This window comes from Trematomus bernacchii, unplaced genomic scaffold, assembly GCF_902827165.1.
Source record: "Trematomus bernacchii unplaced genomic scaffold, fTreBer1.1, whole genome shotgun sequence".
NCBI classification, from domain to species: Eukaryota; Metazoa; Chordata; class Actinopteri; order Perciformes; family Nototheniidae; genus Trematomus; species Trematomus bernacchii.
In genome coordinates this window covers 191,582-210,110 of record NW_022987942.1, presented here as the reverse complement: position 1 = coordinate 210,110, position 18,529 = coordinate 191,582, and the positions used below count along the sequence as shown (strand labels likewise).

The 18,529-nt window shown below is 40.6% G+C and overlaps 1 protein-coding gene across 1 annotated transcript; it reads right to left on the bottom strand.

The window, feature by feature from the left end:
- Nucleotides 1–5,820: 5,820 nt before the first annotated feature.
- Nucleotides 5,821–18,180, bottom strand: LOC117470752 (protein LYRIC-like). The gene is made up of 13 exons (XM_034115617.1): nt 17,541–18,180; nt 17,207–17,326; nt 16,537–16,618; nt 15,776–15,949; nt 15,334–15,384; nt 14,958–15,146; nt 13,950–14,033; nt 11,749–11,817; nt 11,523–11,662; nt 9,258–9,374; nt 7,660–7,755; nt 6,979–7,105; nt 5,821–6,731 (listed from the first exon to the last, which is right to left on the bottom strand). The coding sequence occupies exons 1-13, from the start codon at nt 17,865–17,867 to the stop codon at nt 6,667–6,669; spliced, it is 1,641 nt and encodes a 546-aa protein (XP_033971508.1). The 5' UTR covers nt 17,868–18,180; the 3' UTR covers nt 5,821–6,666.
- Nucleotides 18,181–18,529: the final 349 nt, after the last annotated feature.

Here is an 18,529-nt window from a genome sequence, read left to right as displayed (position 1 = left end):
ATTAATTGTTTAGTCTACAATTGTTTAAATTATATCAGAATCCAGGCGACATTTTTTTCCGTTTCGTTTCAAAAAGCCAAACTATTCCTCTTAGATAATGGCTGTTTAACAGAGGCACAGTTATCTACCTTTAAATTCAGACACTTTACTTTGTCAAACGGGCTTAGAAAAATATTTTAAAAAGGGTATCAATATAAAACACCAATAAGTGTGTATTAGGCCTATATATTTTTTTCAAACAAACATTTTAAATCACTACATTGTTGTATTTGAGCGTGTCTAACAAAAAGGCTAAACTAATGCTATTTATTTTTATAATTTCCCTTGCAATGATTTCAGATTTAACTTTCCTAAGGATTTTTAATTGTCTGTGCTAATTTGCCTCTGCATCTTTTTTAAGTCAAGTGCTTGACAAGACTACAATATATAAGCTACCAGGGGCGCCGCCAGGGATTTTGGGCCCCATGAAAAGATATCACATTGGTTACTTACATTTTTTTTTTCTTAATGTTCTAAAATTGTTTGGGCCCCTGTCAGTCACGGGCCCTTAGAATCGTCCTAACTTTTCACCCCCCTAACATGAATATTTTTAGAATCGGAGGGATGAAACCCTCTTTAATGGTTACACATGCAGAGCACACAGCACACACAGTGAAATGTGGCCTCTGCATTTAACCCATCCTAGTACCAGGAGTCTAGTAGGCTAGGAGCAGTGGGCAGCTATTGTACAGCGCCCGGGGAGCAATGGGAGTGGGGGGGGGGGGGAAGGGCGATGTCCGGTGCCTTGCTCAAATATTTACTAACTGTCATTAGTAAGGCTTTCCAGTTTCTCCATTATCATAGCATTTCAGTATATTCTGAATTCACCCACCATTGTCTGACTCTGCGACGCGATCATGTAACCACAGCCAAAAAGAGTCACTTTCAGACTGTCCTGTGCTTCATGCAATATTTACACATTTGATCATTTTAACACAACCTTTTGCTGATTCAACACATTATTAGTCATGCCAGGGCTTCTGTTTTTTTTAATTGTATACCATAAGTCAAATTAAAATACTGTTTTAATGTATATAACTCTTTGTTGTTATATACAGTCTGTATATGCCTCCTCTCTTCCAAACATCTATATCAAACATTCCCGTGTGTCCAGGGCCGGCCCTAGACTTGTGGGGGCCCTAAGCGAGCTTTGGCTTGGGGGCCCCCCTCACTCTAGCGCAGGGGTGGGCAAACTTTTTGGCTCGGGGGTCACTATGAGTTTTAAAATTTGACAGACGGGCCGGGCCAGTAGCAGATCGGTGAAAAAATATTTAGCTGTCCACTCCTCATTAAACACTCGGCACTCATTGTCGAGTTTTCTTTTCTTTGGTCCACTCATTGTTACAGATGCAGATTCAAAGGTGAATTAGGTTCAAAGGTGAGTTATTGCGTCATCGTTTGCGTCATGACGTAACCGTTTACGTGCCTTCTTATGACCCACACAGCGTTTTACGTCGCTGATTTTCTCCGCAACACCGCTCACAACAACATCAATAGAGGACTGCGTCGGGTCGTTTTTAATCATACGAAGCCAGATTAAATTAAAGAACTACTTCTCCAACCTTATACCTTTCTCCAGAGTGCCGTGGTGCATTGTTTATTAATGTGGTTCAGCTGCATTACCGCCCGCTGCAGCGCTGCTCTTCTACCGGAGTTTATTCTACTGTTAACTCACGGCAGCGGCCGCTGTAAAGTATTCACTGTCCGACTGTCACACAAGCAGCTGATAAATATCCCCCATCCCCATAAGTGAATGTGTTTCAGTATGAATTGACGCTGTTTGGCATCACAACGCGGTTATGAAAGTTTCTCTGGCATTCTACTACAGGTGATGTTAGCATAGCAACCGAAGCTAATCAGACTATCTCGTATCATATTGTGGCATAAACCGTTTTCTACACAAAATAAACAGAATCACACGTTGCCTGACTTTATATAAGTGTTTTTTATAAGTGTGTGGTCGCGTTCTAGTCACTTTGCTCAGTGATACTGCTTGTTATAACTTGTATTCGCTGTACTGTACTAACCGTGCACTGTTATTGCTCAGGTTAATCTCGACCCCCTCCAATGTAAGCGTGACGTATTTGGTTCTTAGATCTTGCCGGGTTGCCGACTCCAGCAAAGGTCATTTGTGTCTAGAGTGCGCCATCTAGTGGGATCCACTGAAATGCCGGGTATTGCAGGAAAAAGGCCAAATGAATGCGGTCTTTACTATAATTTGGACAATTTTGTACCAATATTCGGCGGGCCGGATTAAAAAGCCCAACGGGCCGTATATGGCCCGCAGGCCTTAGTTTGCCCATGCCTGCTCTAGCGCGTTCTCACTTCACACAACACAGAACCAACTTTTGTCTTATGATGTTAGCATAAGCACACATATTGTATAAATAAGCATGTAAACACTGTGGACCTAACATCCTCTAGGGGGGTCCTTACCTCCTCTAGGGGGGTCCGGGGGCATGCTCCCCCGGGAAGATTTTTTTTTAAATATTGAAGTTAAAAGCATCAATCTGGTGCACTTTGAGAGCAAAATTAAGAGATCTATGGATACATCTCTCAACACCCATATGAAACTGTAAACAGATTTTTCTTTATGGATATTTTACAAATCACTCCCCTTTTAAACTGTATTCTTGTTTTGTCATATAGTATTTCATAACTGTTTTTCATTTATTCTCTCTGGCTGTCCATCTCATAATGTTCACATAGAAACTAGCTCTTAATAGGAATATCATTCAGAAGAATTATAATTTCATGCAAAAATCTGTCACAAAAAGAGGTTGCACATTTACATTCAGGTGTTGTTATGGCAACGTCAGTGGCCAAACAGCCACATTTACTGCTGCAAATACGTTCAATCATGCTGTCGACACGTAAAGCAGTGGCAACTATGCCACCATTTCAGCTGACTTTTTCTCAGAAATACTGTCACATATCCATATATTTCAGTGCTAGGTTGATGCTTAGCTAAGCTAACTATGAAACACTTTAACTGACAGGACTCAGGATCAACTGTGTACTGTAAGGTAGCTTCTAGCTTCATGTCGAACAGTAAGTCAACATTTCCCAGAGAGCTTTCTTTGAAATCACCAGGTAACGCTAAAAAACATTACATTTAGATTGTATGACAAAGTGTTTATTTAATATATCTGGCTAGCTATAGCTACTTGCTAACGGTTTAGCTTACCCCCGCGATTCAAAGTAACGTCAACGTAGCTGTAATTTCTCCTGGCTCAAGTGCTGGCTCTGGGGTTGTTGTGTGAACCACCACTTGAGAATTGTCATCTTTTTTAAGAACAAATGTTCTTATGTCCATCTTCAAAAACTCTGAGTCTGAGACTGACAGTTTATTTTAAACATTGTCACAGCTCACAGGATAGGTACCTGTCAGCCAATAAGACAGATGTTTATTTCCATTCAACTCTCTGGTTGGTCTGGTGTCTTGCCTCTGTTGCATTCACTGAACACGGGAAATTACAATCCTGCCGTCCTCTCTAGTGTCATGATGAGGTTCAGGTAAAGCACGGTTAATGTATTATATGATTGACTCAATAATATAATACATGACTTTGAGAGTAGGCAATCTAGGCATATTAACAAAATTAATTAAACATACTTATCACGGCAACGGTGTACTGAGATAAAAAACGGTGTACTGAGATAAAAAAAAAAAGATTTTTTTTTTTTTCAATTTTTGCTAGGGGGCCCTGTGGGGCCCTAAGCGGCTGCTTATGTCGCTTAATGGGTCGGGCCGGCTCTGCGTGTGTCAGCTTCTCGAGCTATCCTAGCCTATGTGTTACAGTCGTTAAATGGAGACTATATTATTTTAAAAGCCAATTTACTGATTTTAACTGTGTTTTAATAGTTTTTGTTTGCTCCCAAGACCGTTGGTCTTTTATGCTAAAAAATATTGTCATCAGCAATGCCCTTATTCCCCCATGGGACTAAATAGTAGGTTATTTTATTCTGCCATACAGGAATTTATCAAAAGAAAACGTTGATTTAATGAAGAAAGAATGTTATACCTCCAACAACAGTTTGCCTCGTTTGTGCTTGATTAAAAAATAAGCAACGCAAAATTATGAACATAAAGCAATGTTTAATTTCTTTAAGCCATGTCGTTGCCTTATTTGTTCTTTACTGTTAACACTCTGCATACAATGCACACAAGTAAATATTTGACCCAGCGCTCTTATTTTGAAGGCTGAACTGCTTCCTGTGTGACTCTGGTGTTCTTGATGTAGTTATCAGTCCTGCTGATGATACACACTGGAACAGACTAATAGGATCAAATGCCATGATGTAACCCGTCATTTCCAGAAAGTTATAGAAAGGAAGCTTAACTTGAATACTTTACATTTAGAAATGACAAGTGGAATCGTGGCGTGGTTTGGGGCTTCCCTTTAAATAATAACAAATATAATATATATTCTAAATACATTTAAAAACCCTTTTTAGGGCATTTTACACCTCATTCACCTTTTTCTTCTCACATTGTTCAGTCCGGACCCAATTCTGTCTTTTAAAGTATTTGTATAAGTCCACGACTTCTTAATGGCAGAATTCCAGTGACATTTTCAGACCGTCTATGAAATGGAGATGCTGATTTAATTTTCAAACAGGACTTGGCACCTGCCCACACTGCCAACAGTAGCCTACCATGTTTAATGACCATGGATTTACTGTGCTTGATTATAGCAAACTCGTCTGAGCTGAACTCTATTGAGAATATATGGGATATTGTCAAGAAGAAGATGAGAGACACCAGACCCAACAACGTAGACGAGCTGAAGGCCACTACTGAAGCAACCTGTGCTTCCATCACAGCTCAGCAGAGCCACAGCCACATGGATGCAGTAATTCAAGCAGGCCCAACAGTCATCGGAGCTAAAACATGAACATACTTTTTAGAAGGCCGATATTTCTGTATTAAAAATCAGTTTTTGTATTGGTCTTATGTAATATTCTAATTTTCGGAGGTTCTGAATTTTTTGATTTCATTAGCTCTGTAATCAAGCTTAAAAATTTTAAAAGCTAGAAATAATTAACTTTGTGCGTAATTAATCTATATAATATGAGTTTCACCATTTAAATTGAATTACTGAAATTAATTACATTTTCCACCCTATTTTAATTTATTGAGATGCACCTGTATATTTGTACTGCAGCAGGTCTCTCCCTTCACTGTCACCTTGCATCTGACCAGAGGGGACAGTAAGCCCGCCAAAGGTTCTGCGGGACCTGCATTCTGATTGGCCACGTCACTTCTGTGTCGAATACTCTGTTTTGATTGGCTTAGGAACTTCTGTTTTGTTTATCCTTTGAGAACTGGGTTACGCAAAAAACACATTACAATTGTACATTTGAAAAGGGCACTTTTCTAATAGGAGGGCAAAAGGGCAGGTGCCCTTTGGTGTCTGTGCACGAGCCTGCAGCCTGATATCACACGTGTGTCTTAGGGGCTTTAAAGTGTGTACAGCATATGATATCCTCCGTCTTAAATCCTTCGCAGAATACAAGATATTACCATTAAAACATAGGGAATACAAATTACAATGTGATTGTATATTTAAAAAAAGGAAAGATGGATCCAGGAGGGTGTAAACAAATCATCCATGGCAACTGCCTTGTTAGGCACTGATTGTTAGTTTAATTTTCTGATAATAGTAAATAGTTGTTCCTTTGGATGACTGTTATGTTGATTGTCCCTCCAGTAGTAGACTCAACCTATAAAAAGAAGCCCAAATATAGAAGAACTGGACTTAATTTAGTCTTTTTACATATGGCTTTAGCTTTTCTTTTATTACAAACATGTTTTACAAAAGGTTTTGAAGACTTTCGAATCAACCACAGGTGGAAAATCATGAAGAGGCTGATGACACTGCAACGGTACATCTATGCTCAGAGGCTCAGGCCACAAAGCTGTCACAGATAGTCAAAACAGCAGGGACACACCGCAGTACAACATCAGGGACAAACCAGAGAGACCGCGGAGATTGAAATGTTGTAGTCACAGATAAGAATGCAAAAATACAGAACGGGCATGATTCCCTAGTCCTCAGCCCACTAATGCTTATATCTCATTTATGTCAGTAACACCCTGTTGATGTGAAGTTAACATTTGATCTCTCAGCTCTTTTCAACCAACAGCACTCACTGTGCAATCATGACGCACAACTTAAAATAAAATAAGACTGCATATAGCAAAGGCCAGTTCAACATCATGGACCATTGTTGAGTGACCTGAAGCATGGCAACCGTCTTCATTCCCTACACAGTAAACTCCAGTTGTTAGCCACCACAACATCAAATTTTTAAACATGATCAGTATTTTTCTATGTCTAATTACTACGATACAGCTCTCTCAATCAGTTATTTGATTCATGGAATTAGAAGACAGAATCAAGAATATCAAATGCATACTTCAAAATCATTAACACCGTGTTAGGTTTAAAGATCCATCGGCCGACACTCGACGTGTATAAAAGTGGTTTCATTTCCAGACAGGTTGTAGGTTGAAGCCCATCATGGAGACCTTGGTTCTGCTAGTGTTCTCGTCACAAAAGGTGTTGCATAAACGGGATATGAAGTCTTTTGCATACAGAGGTCTGCAGAGTCGATTCAGTCTCATGTCTCTCTCCTCGCCTTCTTCTTCTTAGCCGGCTTGGGCGCTTGGCTCTCCTCAGGTTTGTCTGAGGAAACGAGAAGGGAGGAGGTGATTAGTCAGAATTCTAAAGCATGTGATTTACAAATGGTGAACAGGTCGTTTTAGCTCAGTTCTTGTAATTGTCATAAAGGGTTAATCTAATATAATGGCTCACAGATGAGGTTCAGGAAGAGATGACAAAAACAACAAAGCCAAGAAATGAAGGACTGTTTAAAGGGGTCCTATTGTTCTTTTTGGAGTTTTCCCTACTCTAAGGGTGTAAATGTGCTCACTTTGTTGTGTAGGAGCAGAAAGGCCCTTCTGCTTGACAGTGGTCTCTCCTTCAGTTGGCTTCTGTGGCACTTGTGTGACAGGGGGTTTCTGGGATATTTTTTCCTTCACTGGTTGCTCCACTCTCACCTAGAGGAAAAAGGAGTTCGTGTTGAAAGAATGAATCAGATCAAATCCATAAACAAATTGCAGTTATGTGGCAAATGTACATATACATTATTTATTGCAATATGGCTGAATGATTCGTTTTATGTACACTTCTAACAGTATTCACACCCTCTGGGATTCTTTATATTAAATATGTGTTACGGCTGTATGTATTCCCCGTTTCTTTTTCCCTTTGGTTCCTCTACCCAGGTGTGCTGCATTGCTGTAACGAGGTTCAGACGAGGTGCACCTGGAGAAGGAAGTCATTAAAAGCTCCAGTGCAGCAGCAGAAGAGGGGGAGGCCTCTGGTGTGGGTACTGCTGTGTTTCATTGTACATGTTGATTATAATAAATCCTATGGATTTGATGATTTTAAAAAGGTGTCTTGTGTTCTATTTGGGTTAGTGGTGGAATTTTGTTAGCCCCATAGGGCCATTTTAAGGATGGGGCGTAACAATATGACACAACGGGAAGCGTTCTGCAGTAAAATGCCCTTCTAATGAGCTGCTCTGGAGTCAGATGTTAGCTCCACTGACCTCGACAGCAGCTGCTTTGACAGGCTGGACGGCAGCAGCACTCTCCTGCTTCTTCATCGAGGCTGCAGGCAGAGCCTCCTTCTCTGGCTCCTCCCCCTGCACAGGACACAAGCAAAGTTATACACACTGCAGAGAATTCACAGGAATCTTTAGAAAGGTCATGCAAACCAATTAGGAGCGATAAGAGAATAGACTTTAATAACGTTTCTTGAATGTCAAGAAGAATAAAAGTCAAATTAGCAAAATAATATGAATGGATACAGATACAGGTTAGGTAGACCCTGTTACATACAAATGTAGTGTTTATTAGTCAGTCATACTTCATTTGGGTTTCCTTGATTGTAATTGTACATTTGGAAAACAATGACTTAGGTCACTTGATTTCTGTACAGACAATGTTCTGTTGTCATTACAGGGTATATGCAGGAATCCTGAAGTCAAATGGAATACCTTTTAAGACCTTTTTTAAGACTCTTTCCATACATTTAAATTTGTAAGACCTCATCGCAACTTTGAGATAGCACAACTAAACAGTTTGTGATAACTCCTTATCATAATTCAGATAGAACAAAGCACAAGAGAATGAATTGTGTGACCAACCCAATGCATTGATTTAGGCATTGTTCCCAAGAGATAAAACAGACAGACTACTGAAGCCTCCTCTCCACATGAACTTCAACCTCTCTGTCAAGGTCAGGTTTAATGCAGTATGCTGCTTTGTTGCTTCTGTAGACACACTTTGTGCTCTTTCATTCCAGTAAAACTCCTCAGAAACCATTAGACCAATAAACAAAACAATTGACAAAACTTTCAACTATGAAATATATTAAACTTTGGTGAGCTTTAGCGGGGTAATGCCATATAGGAGCTCCCTCACAAATACCCAGGGGTTAAATTGGGCCGGGGCTGTCCGGGGCCCCGGCACATAGGACGATGCTCTGACGTCATCACCCTCGCACATTTGTCATATGTTTACAAAAAACCGATATATATGTTAAGACTTTTCTCGTTCTTAATATAGACTATATTTAGGGTCGATATGAGTTGACTTTACTTTAAAATAGCAGATCTCTGTGACCGGATATAGTTTGGCTTAGTGAACGTGTGTCTCTTCCTTGAAGGAGCAGCATCGCCCGGACTCCGCGGCTCCTCCTCCGTGCAGAGAGTCTGCACTGCAGCGGTGTGTGTCAGCGACGTGCAGTCAGGGGAGGCACGGATTGGCCATCGGGAGATTGGCCATCGGGAGAGTCGGGACTTAAACACCGCTGCTTTCTGGCTAGCACTTAGCATGTGGGACCGGACAGCTTTGATCCCCATCGACAGTGGCGATTCTAGAGTCTGTGGGGGCCCCTCGAACCAGCTTTCATCACCATCAGTGGCGCCCCAACACACTCTTTCCCCCCCCCAAGCGGAGCAAGGCAACGAAACTTAAAATAAGAAGCAGCATTTTACGGCGAACTATGCATGGGGCCGCCTTGAGGGGGTTTCCCGACATGTCGTTGCAGTAAATTAAAGGGTGTTTCATGTTGTCGTTGCTGTGGACCTTCTTAATACCTTGGAAAATGCCATTTAATAGCCACCCTTGCACTAGCAGTTACCTGGCCAGCTGTTCCTCCCTCCTCAGCAGCCTTCTTCTTCTTCTTTTTCTTCTTCTTAGTTTTAGCAGCTCCATCACCAGCAGTCTCTCCCTTGTCCTTCTCATCTTCATCATCGTCCTGACAAAGAAAACACATCAATAAGACATTTGTCAGAAAATAGTTAAAAGATCTGCAAATGTTTTCTTTTACCAGATCTCCAAGATAAGCTCTTATTTACATTTCCTTCCATCTTTTTTAAGCACATTTTAATATAGCACTGTTTATTTTATTTTTTAAACTGTCGATGTGAATCAGGCAAAGTCATTGCATGGAGAGCATTGCTAGATTGATGAGATAAGCGATTCTCCTACTCTGGCGCCATCTGGTGGTAGAACCAAGAACAGCATTAACACAGCAATACATGCCACTATTCTTACATTTATGTTCATTATTATTATACAAATCCAATTGGTACAAAATGTCTATCATAAACAGAGTTTAAAAACACTGTTTGTACTGGGAAATGGTCTAATCTGTCACAATTACAGAACCCACCCGTGTGAGTGTATTGTGGGTGTGCAGGAGTTGTTATATTCCTCATTCTATCTAAATCATGACAAAGGCTGTTTGTGCCCCAGTCCAGGGTTCCTGCTGGTTTCGCCAACTCAAATTTAAGACTTTTTAAGACCACTTTGAATAGAATTTAAGACCTATTTCACGGCAAGAAAGTATGAAGGAAAATTGCTATGAAAGAAGAAATACGTCCCATAATTACTTACAAAGTAAATGTATTCATGTTCAACATAACATTACATGTTACTTGTTAAGAACAATGACTGAACATAGCAGCATAACAGTAAACAGAACTGTGTTAGCGTGTTACACAAAAAGTGTGTGTGTGTGTGTGTGTGTTAGGGCTGTGCAATTAATCGTATTTTAATCGCAATTACGATTTTGGCCTGCCACAATTACGAAAACAACATAATCGAAAAAAACGATTATTTAGCTTTGCTAGGTTGTGACAGTGCACTGCAACATATTTGATCTAATTAATTTTAGTCTAATTTATTTTTATTTCTCATATTTATATATGTTTAGTAGCTTGTGGAAGTGCGCTCCAAAATATTTGTTGATCTTGTTTATTGGTATTTATTATTTTGATATTATTTATTTAAATGCATCATTTATTTACTTAATTTTTGTATTGGTTTTTCAGTTGAATTATACGTTCAGGGTAATCAACAGTTAAAAAGATACTGTTCAAATTATTATTTGTTTTAAAGTTCAATAAATGGATGTTTTCAAAGTCAATGAATAATCGTATTTAATAATTGTGATATCAATTATTGACCAAAATAATCGTGATTATGATTTTTGCCATAATCGAGCACCCCTAGTGTGTGTGTGTGTGTGTGTGTGTGTGTGTGTGTGTGTGTGTGTGTGTGTGTGCGCGTGCGTGCGTGCGTGAGTGTGAGAGAGAGACAAGAGCTATATTCAGAGCTCTGCTGCCTTGGCTACAATCTTTCATCGTTGCCGTTGTATGATTGGTGTTTAGCTACGGTATTTAGCGTCTACAGTACCTCCGCTTTTAGGGTTGACGTAGACCCAAACGTCGCCCGGAGGTCCCCCGGTGTTGTTGCGGGAGCTGCTGCACTAGCTAACGCTACGTTAGCAAAACAAACGCTAATTTATTTTGCAAAAGGTGCAGCGGGCTTCAAACACGTTCCCCTCCACTGGTTTCAACCAAGCACTAAATTCGATGTTTTCCAACCAAATACGGTTGAACTTACACTTCCCCATATTTATTTGTAAGTAGATTTGAAGATACATGAGTTTCTGACTGCCGCTAGCTGAAGCTTGGTTGCTAGGTTACTAGCTGGGTGTTCTCCAATAAGGGGCCGGGGGAAACAAAGTTAGTGATTACTGGTTCCATGTTGATTTATTTCAATACAAATTGTTGGGGGGGAACTGAAAGGCTCTTACCGTACTGTGCACTTTGCAGCCCGGACATTTCCCCCAAAACACATTTAGACGCAACACAGAAGTACCTTTCAAATCCGATAATTTTTAAGACCTTCTAAATCATATTTAAGACATTTCTTATTTTTTTGGTCATATTTAAGACCTTTTTAAGGCCTTAAATTCAGATTATCAAATGTAAGACTTTTTAAGACCCCGCGGGAACCCTGCCAGTCAGAGGAGCCATTAGATACTGGGTTGTTCTTTTTAAACTTCCAGGTAACCCTCATTAGTACTTAGTTTTGTCCTATGACCGTGCACACTTACAGCTGCTGCCATCAGCAGGTCCACCTTGGAGGGCTCCGGCAGCTCCACAATGGGAGGGGGCTCAGGAGTATCCTCCTCATAGTTGCCCCAGACTTCAGCCGGGGCGTTCCAATCAGAGCTGGGGTCCACTGATCCACCATCTGAGTAACAAAGAGCATGAGAAACTGTAAGACACAATCAGATCTATAAAGTCAAATAGAGCAGTTAAAGCCCATCTTGTCCTTACTGAGTCCGGACCACTCGTCGTCCACTCTGGGCGGACTGAGGCAGGGCAGCTCCTTCACAGGCTCAGGCTCTACAGACACACAGGAAGAGCAACTACATTTCAAAACCTTACAGTATCGATTTAGTGAGAGGGTTTTGAAAGCCTCTAGAAAGGAGACTTTTTTTAATTCAGATATATAAATTGTTAACAATAGATTACCAAGATCATTTTAACTGTTGTTAATTTTAAATCACAACTCAATATTATTTGTTTATCTTTAAACTCTATGCCACACCAATTGATAGAAGACTTTAAGGAATTGATTTAAGGAATTGGGAAATCTTCCATGGGAGCGATTTATTAAGGCGGTGTTTACACGAGAACTAAACTTTTTCTCTTTCGTATAGCCCGTTCGTTCACACGAGGCCGTAACGGAAACACGGAAACGGACCCCGCAAACGATAACGGGTCCCAAGGTGGATAGATCTGCAACCGGAACGCTCTGGGGGGCCAAACGGCTCAGTGTGTACGCCCTATAGTGGCGAAGTCCCTCCCCTTCCGGTGGACCTCCATGGGACCTTATTTCGGAAAAATTATGTATTGAAGTCAATGGAGAGAGAAAGATTATCTTTCGATCCCGTTTGAATTGTGCCACGAATTACACATATGATGTTTGTCAATTTAAAAGATAATTTTGCAAGTAAAAAAAATAAAATGTGTCGTAAAACTGTGAAGTAACACATTTGTTTGTGTGAAACGCTCAATGAACTACATCTCTGGTCTCACAGAACAACACACGTCACCAAGATGGCCGTCACTACTGTCTTGTCAACAAAACGATTGACTACCCTCACTATCACCACAATGAAACACGTCCTGAAGAAAGTCATGCAAAGCTGCCTGCCTGCTTTCCTTTGATTCTCTCTGAACTGCCTGGTCGTTTTAATGTTTAATGTCAACCATTTGTGCAGATAGCATGAAGTAGAGAAGATCGCCGATGCTAACGTTAGCGTTAGCATTTCTCCCCCGAGCTTAAATGGTGTATTATAGAATGATCACACCGGTGACAGTACTCTTCAAAGGGTTCACGAAATATGGCTACTACTCTTACTGTTTAACATTTTCGGTTACTTAATGTTACTTCATGTTAAGGCTAATAAAAATGACAAGGCTGTAATGCTAACTAACGTGCTAGCTACTAGCTAGGTAGCTAACTTGATCAAGCCACTCCTGGTCGTTTCATCAGACGGGAAGCAAAAGAACGAGCAAGACCCATTGCTGGTATAATAACAACCTGGTACTAAGCACACAGGCATCTTGTTAAAGTTATCTTATCTTAGCCAGCGCCATATAGATAGATTATATCTATATTGCGCTGATCTTAGGTATCTGAATGGTGGAGGAAAACAATTGTGACATCACTTACGCGACTCTGGGATTTGTAGTCTTTCTAGTTACGTATTTTTCATAGTCTTATATTTCAACAGTTTTACGACAAACTGACTTTTTTGACATGGAAATGATTTTTTAAATTGACAAACATCATATGTGTAATTCATGGCACAATTCAAACGGGATCGAAAGATAAGTTTTCTCTCTCCATTGACTTCAATGCATAATTTTTCCGAAATAAGGTCCCATTACCCGGAAGTAAGTGGGCGTGACTTCGCCACTCTATACGATAATTTTCCTGATAAGGATGAAGCCATAGCCCCGCCTCTCCCCACCTCTGCAGCTCACTGCTGTAGCATGGTCAGTAGCTACTGCTACTGACCATGCTACAGATGTTAGTGCAAAATCTACAGCTCCTCTACCGCAACCATCAGCAACAAGTGGACATGGAGAACTAAATGAACTACATGTTGCTAAATCCACCGCGGGGCATAAACAGAAGGGCAACCATGGCAACCATGCTCGGGGGTCTTCTTCGCTGCTTTTGGTGTATTTTGTGGCAGAAGTACAGCGCCACTTACAGGCCCGGCATATGTACTACAGCGTCTCTAGTGGTCTCGTGTGAACGGACACGTTAAATGAGCCGAATGCGTGTGAACGGAATACTTTTTTGATAACGAATTCGGTCCATTTGCGCTCCCGTGTAAATGGGGTCTAAGAGGGGACACGAGGAGCATCATTTTGCTAAATGAGAAGCTACCTATGCCACCTAGAGGTGTAAACCAGATTAAACCAGTACTTGTCACATCACCACTTTGTTGTAGACTCACCAGCAGTACCAACACCCAGGCCGCTTAAAGACACCAGATTTGGGTCCGCCGGGGCCATCCCCCTGTCAATCACTGTCCAAGACTCTGAAACACACACAGATCACAGATGCTCTAAAAAAGGTAATAATCAACACAATTAACTTTGACTTAATAATCAGTGGATCACTGGGATCTGTATAACTAAGTAAATATGACAAAATCTGTTTGTCAACCTTGTTTCCATGACCACACTGTGATTCAAGGTTAAACTCTGAAAAGCATAAAATCTGTATAAAAAGGAAAATAAAACTTAAAAAAAGGCATTTTTGTCCTAAGAATAATACTAAATCAGCTGCCAAAATCACACTGCCCCACTGTGTATTCAGCAGCTACTTGGAAGATTATGATTTGCCCAGTGGTCTTTGAATTAATTAGGCAATATATCAGTATTGGGATACAAGAGTACTGCTTGTTTTAGACTTGTAATATGGTATACAGGTTGTCTTTTCCTGGTTCCAGGCTGTATTATAGGGAAGTGATGTGATTTTCTCCCACATGAACATAATATCCACGTTACTAATCATTATTTATCAATAAAATCAAGATGTAAATAATTTATAAAAAGGACAAATAGTCAAACCTACAATATGTTGCAATATCAACAGAGGCATTTGGTAAAAGATATTGTAATATTTGATTAACTTCATATCCCCAAGATCTCTAGCTGAGCAGCCTTGAGGTCAGATTTACTGTTGTGTCCAATGCCAAAAATGAACTTTAAACTTTAAGTTTATTATCTTATAATGCTATCAAATGTAGTTGCGACAGTTTTATGGATACCTGATCCATTTATTAAGGTAACTTTAGCATCAATAGCCGTCCTGCTTATCAATCAGTGAGTCTATTACTATGACACTGCAGTCAATGTAAAGGTTATGGATAGTTAATGGTTTTTGGAGTGCAATAAAGCTTTTACACACAATTAAGCTTCACCAACAGCGCAATTAAGTGTTCAAATATTTTTTTTACCATCAAGCTCCACTCTCCACACTGATGCTGGCTCTGTAGTGGTTGTCCAGGGGCGGGCCTTCGGAGAGATGGTGGGAGCAGGAACCTTCACAGCCATGTCCGTCACAGCCATGTCAGTCACAGCCATGTCAGTCACAGCCATGTCAGTCACGTCAGTCACAGCAGCCACCGCCACCGCCTCGCTGTTAACTAACACCAAGACAGAAAGTCGATACTCAGCCAGAATAAACACAGATCAGGTTGGCGACACGTCTAATATGGGAGTCCTCATTAAAGCATGTGGACTTTTTTGGTCAACTAAAGCATTTTAATAGAGAGATCAATGCTTGGTGTGTCTTTTCTCGTAATAGATGAATACTTTTCAGGTGACATTTACCTGCAGGTACAACAGCCTCAACCTTCTCTACTTTCACTTTGGCAGATTCTCCTGAAAAAAAAAAAAAAAAAAAAAGGGGTCAACATGCTGTATGCCAAGAACAACATCCATGAGAGCCTGTTAATGGAGGCAACACAGACAAACACTTCAGCTGAAGCACTTCAAGGAAAATGCATTCTGGGAGTCAATTTAATTCCCCTAAAGCCTGTATTTATAGACCATCCTTTCAACAAGAGACCAATCAGATGCAACAACAGCCTATACAGAACAAAAGACATAAACATCTCTCTCTAGGTGCCACTTTAGGCTGTTTGTCAGAGGTTTTATTTGAATTTATTCAAGAACAATATAATTAACAAACTTCTTTCCTCTTACAAATCCTAAAACTCTACCCCAAAATGAAAGATACATGGATTTCAGAGTTATGTATTTGATCAGCCACCTTTTGTCTTCTTCTGGCTGGCAGGCGGGGGAGCAGCGGAGGCCTTTGGCTGCTCTGGGGGAGCGCTCACAGGTGTGTGTCCTCCTCCAGGACTGTTGGAGCCATCACTGGAGCCCTTATCCTTCTTGCGTTGCTCACGCTTCTCCTTGTTGCTGACCTTGGTCTCCCATGTGCCTGAAAAGAACCATTGTGAACACCGTGGAATTAGTTGCAAAGTACTGAAAGTTTTCATTTTGGGATTAGTGAGAAAGTATGATATGGATTAGGCAGGATACCGGATCAGCCATATCTTGCTGGGAACGTAAGGTCACATTCTCAAGGTTCAAGGTTCTTTATTGTCAATCTGACATAGCTACAGAGTAATTATGCAGTTGAAAATCTTATGTCACAGGCTTCTCCAACAATGCAACATAATAACATAACATAATAACAATAAGAGCAAGAGCAATACAAAAATAGTAATAGTTATAAAAATGAAATAAAGTTATGATGTGGAATAGTGCAGTATGAGTCTATATACAAGTTATTTCTACAATAATAGGTTGAGTATAAAACACTTTATGTTTTGTTACAAAGGCCTTGTTCAAATTAAACAAAATAGTTAAGTAGTAAGTCATTCCCTATGTGGGGCAATGGCTTTTTAACAGAAAAATTGTGGTTTACTAGGCATCAAAATAAACAAAGAAAGACCTCCTCCAATTAATGGTATAATACCCATACATCACTTTAAATTAATTAGCATATACATCCTAATAATTCACCTTCTTCTGGTTCTTTGCCAGCTGCAGTCACAGTCTTTGTCTCCTTCACAGCCTGTTTGGCCTTCTTCTTAGACTTCTTTAACTAGAAAAGAGATCAAATAAAGACACATATGATTTCATCTCCAAGAACGGCAACTGGGCAAGTGGCCCCATGCTGACTGAACAGGGCAGTCAATCAAATCAGCACGCTCAAGCCATGTCTATTAATACTGTAGGTGAAACTACACACACTGTCCAAGAAGCCCTTAATATGTTACATGTGCTATTTGGTTAACACCATTTCCAGCTCTAGTGAATGCACAATCACATCCTTAGATTGAGCACATGTATGACCACATTACGTGTCACTTTAGGCCTTACACAGAGGATGGCATTGAAAGAAAGGCTGCCCTTTTGCTGTCCTAAGCCAGGAGATATCCACAAGGATTTTGTTGCATCTGCAGGTTAAAAACTGTAACATTACACTGGCAGCTGGTCTGGTTGCATCATTGCAGGGCGACAGGGGTTTTCTTAACTGATTTACAGAGATGAGTAACCGAGAAATAATGATGTGCTAACATTTATATAAACAAAACCTTGGTGCACCATCACACTAAACGGATCAATATGTTCAAGTCACATCAATATAATGAGGAGTGTGTGGCCATTCATCTTTGTTATAGCAAATTACCTCTGCAGCCTTCTCAGCCTTGGATTCTGGTGGGGGCGTCTGGTGATGTGGCACTATCTCTTCAGATTCTATGGCTTCTTCCTGTGGTTCAGCAACAGCTCTCCCATTAGGCTGGGATTTCTGGAATAAAGAAACATTAAGAGGGCCATGAAAATGTCAGCTATATTCTATTCACAAAACCCATATGTAACAACTCCCAAGGCTAGCATATACTGGACGGACATTAGCCTGAAGCTAGCTAGGGTTTTGACATGAGTTTCAACTGTCACTGAGGCTAACGATACGGCTATCTAGCTAGGTCAGGGTGTAGACTGATTTAATTTATGCTACGTGCCTTTTCTGTCTTCTTCTTTTTCTTCGGTTCCTCGGATTTGACAGGTTTACTCTCATCGCGTTTCAATTCAAACCCGTCGTCCAGAGGGCTTACATCGGGTCGTTTCTTGAAGAGAGACCGGCAGGTTGAGGCCCACAGAGCGACCAGCAGCAGTAGCCCGCTACATGCCGCTAAGAGGATCACCCATGGCGGAATCAACTCAGGCTTCAGCCCCAAATCCACGCCGAGCTCGGATCGCAGCAGTCCCAGACCTTTGGACAACAGTTCATTCAGACGAGTTGTAAGCAGCTTGACCTGCTGAGAGGCCTCGTCCTGCCACTGCTCCATTTGTATTGTGTTTCAAACAAACCGATTAGTCACGCTTTACTCGCCGCTATTAGCTAAGCTAGCCTGCAGTGCTAGCTAAAAATAACAGAACGACTTCGACATAATGAAAGACAAAACATGAATCCCTTACTCCACTAGCAACATCGGCCCAAAGCCATACAACCTGCTAGCTGCAAGCTAAATCGCTTTACGGCTGTGGTGACACAATAAGTTAGCTAACTAACCCGCTAGCTGATAACATCATAAGATAATATGCTCCGTTCGCTGACCACCACTATGTGACCGTGAGGATTCACCTCATATGGCTCCGTTTTGACTGGAGGAGAAACGGTGCCTTCACTGTCGCTGGTAATTTGGAAGTTCCAGGTTGTAAATAGCAACCACCAATTCTAGCATTTCTTCCGAAACGATCATTCAAGTAAAAATAATGTTTTTGTGTGAAATATATTTAAGACAAGATTGTTAGTATGCGTTTTTCAAACACAAAAAGATTACACCAACTATTTATAATCGTTTTATTTTTATTTGACCACCACTGGTCATATTTACTTTCAGTTTTAATATACCACCATAGTTTAGCGGCCATTAACAGCACAGCCCAATATATTTCGGGTGTTATACTTATATATCCCAACCTAATTAACTAGATACATAAAATTCCG

Coding starts and splice junctions, on each gene's coding strand:
- LOC117470752 (XM_034115617.1), bottom strand. CDS start 17,867: ATGGAGCAGTGGCAGGACGAGGCCTCTCAGCAGGTCAAGCTGCTTACA. Junction 15,385..15,775: donor CAGCCAGAAGAAGACAAAAG/GTGGCTGATCAA, acceptor TTTTTTTTTCAG/GAGAATCTGCCAAAGTGAAA. Junction 6,732..6,978: donor TTCTGCTCCTACACAACAAA/GTGAGCACATTT, acceptor TCGTTTCCTCAG/ACAAACCTGAGGAGAGCCAA.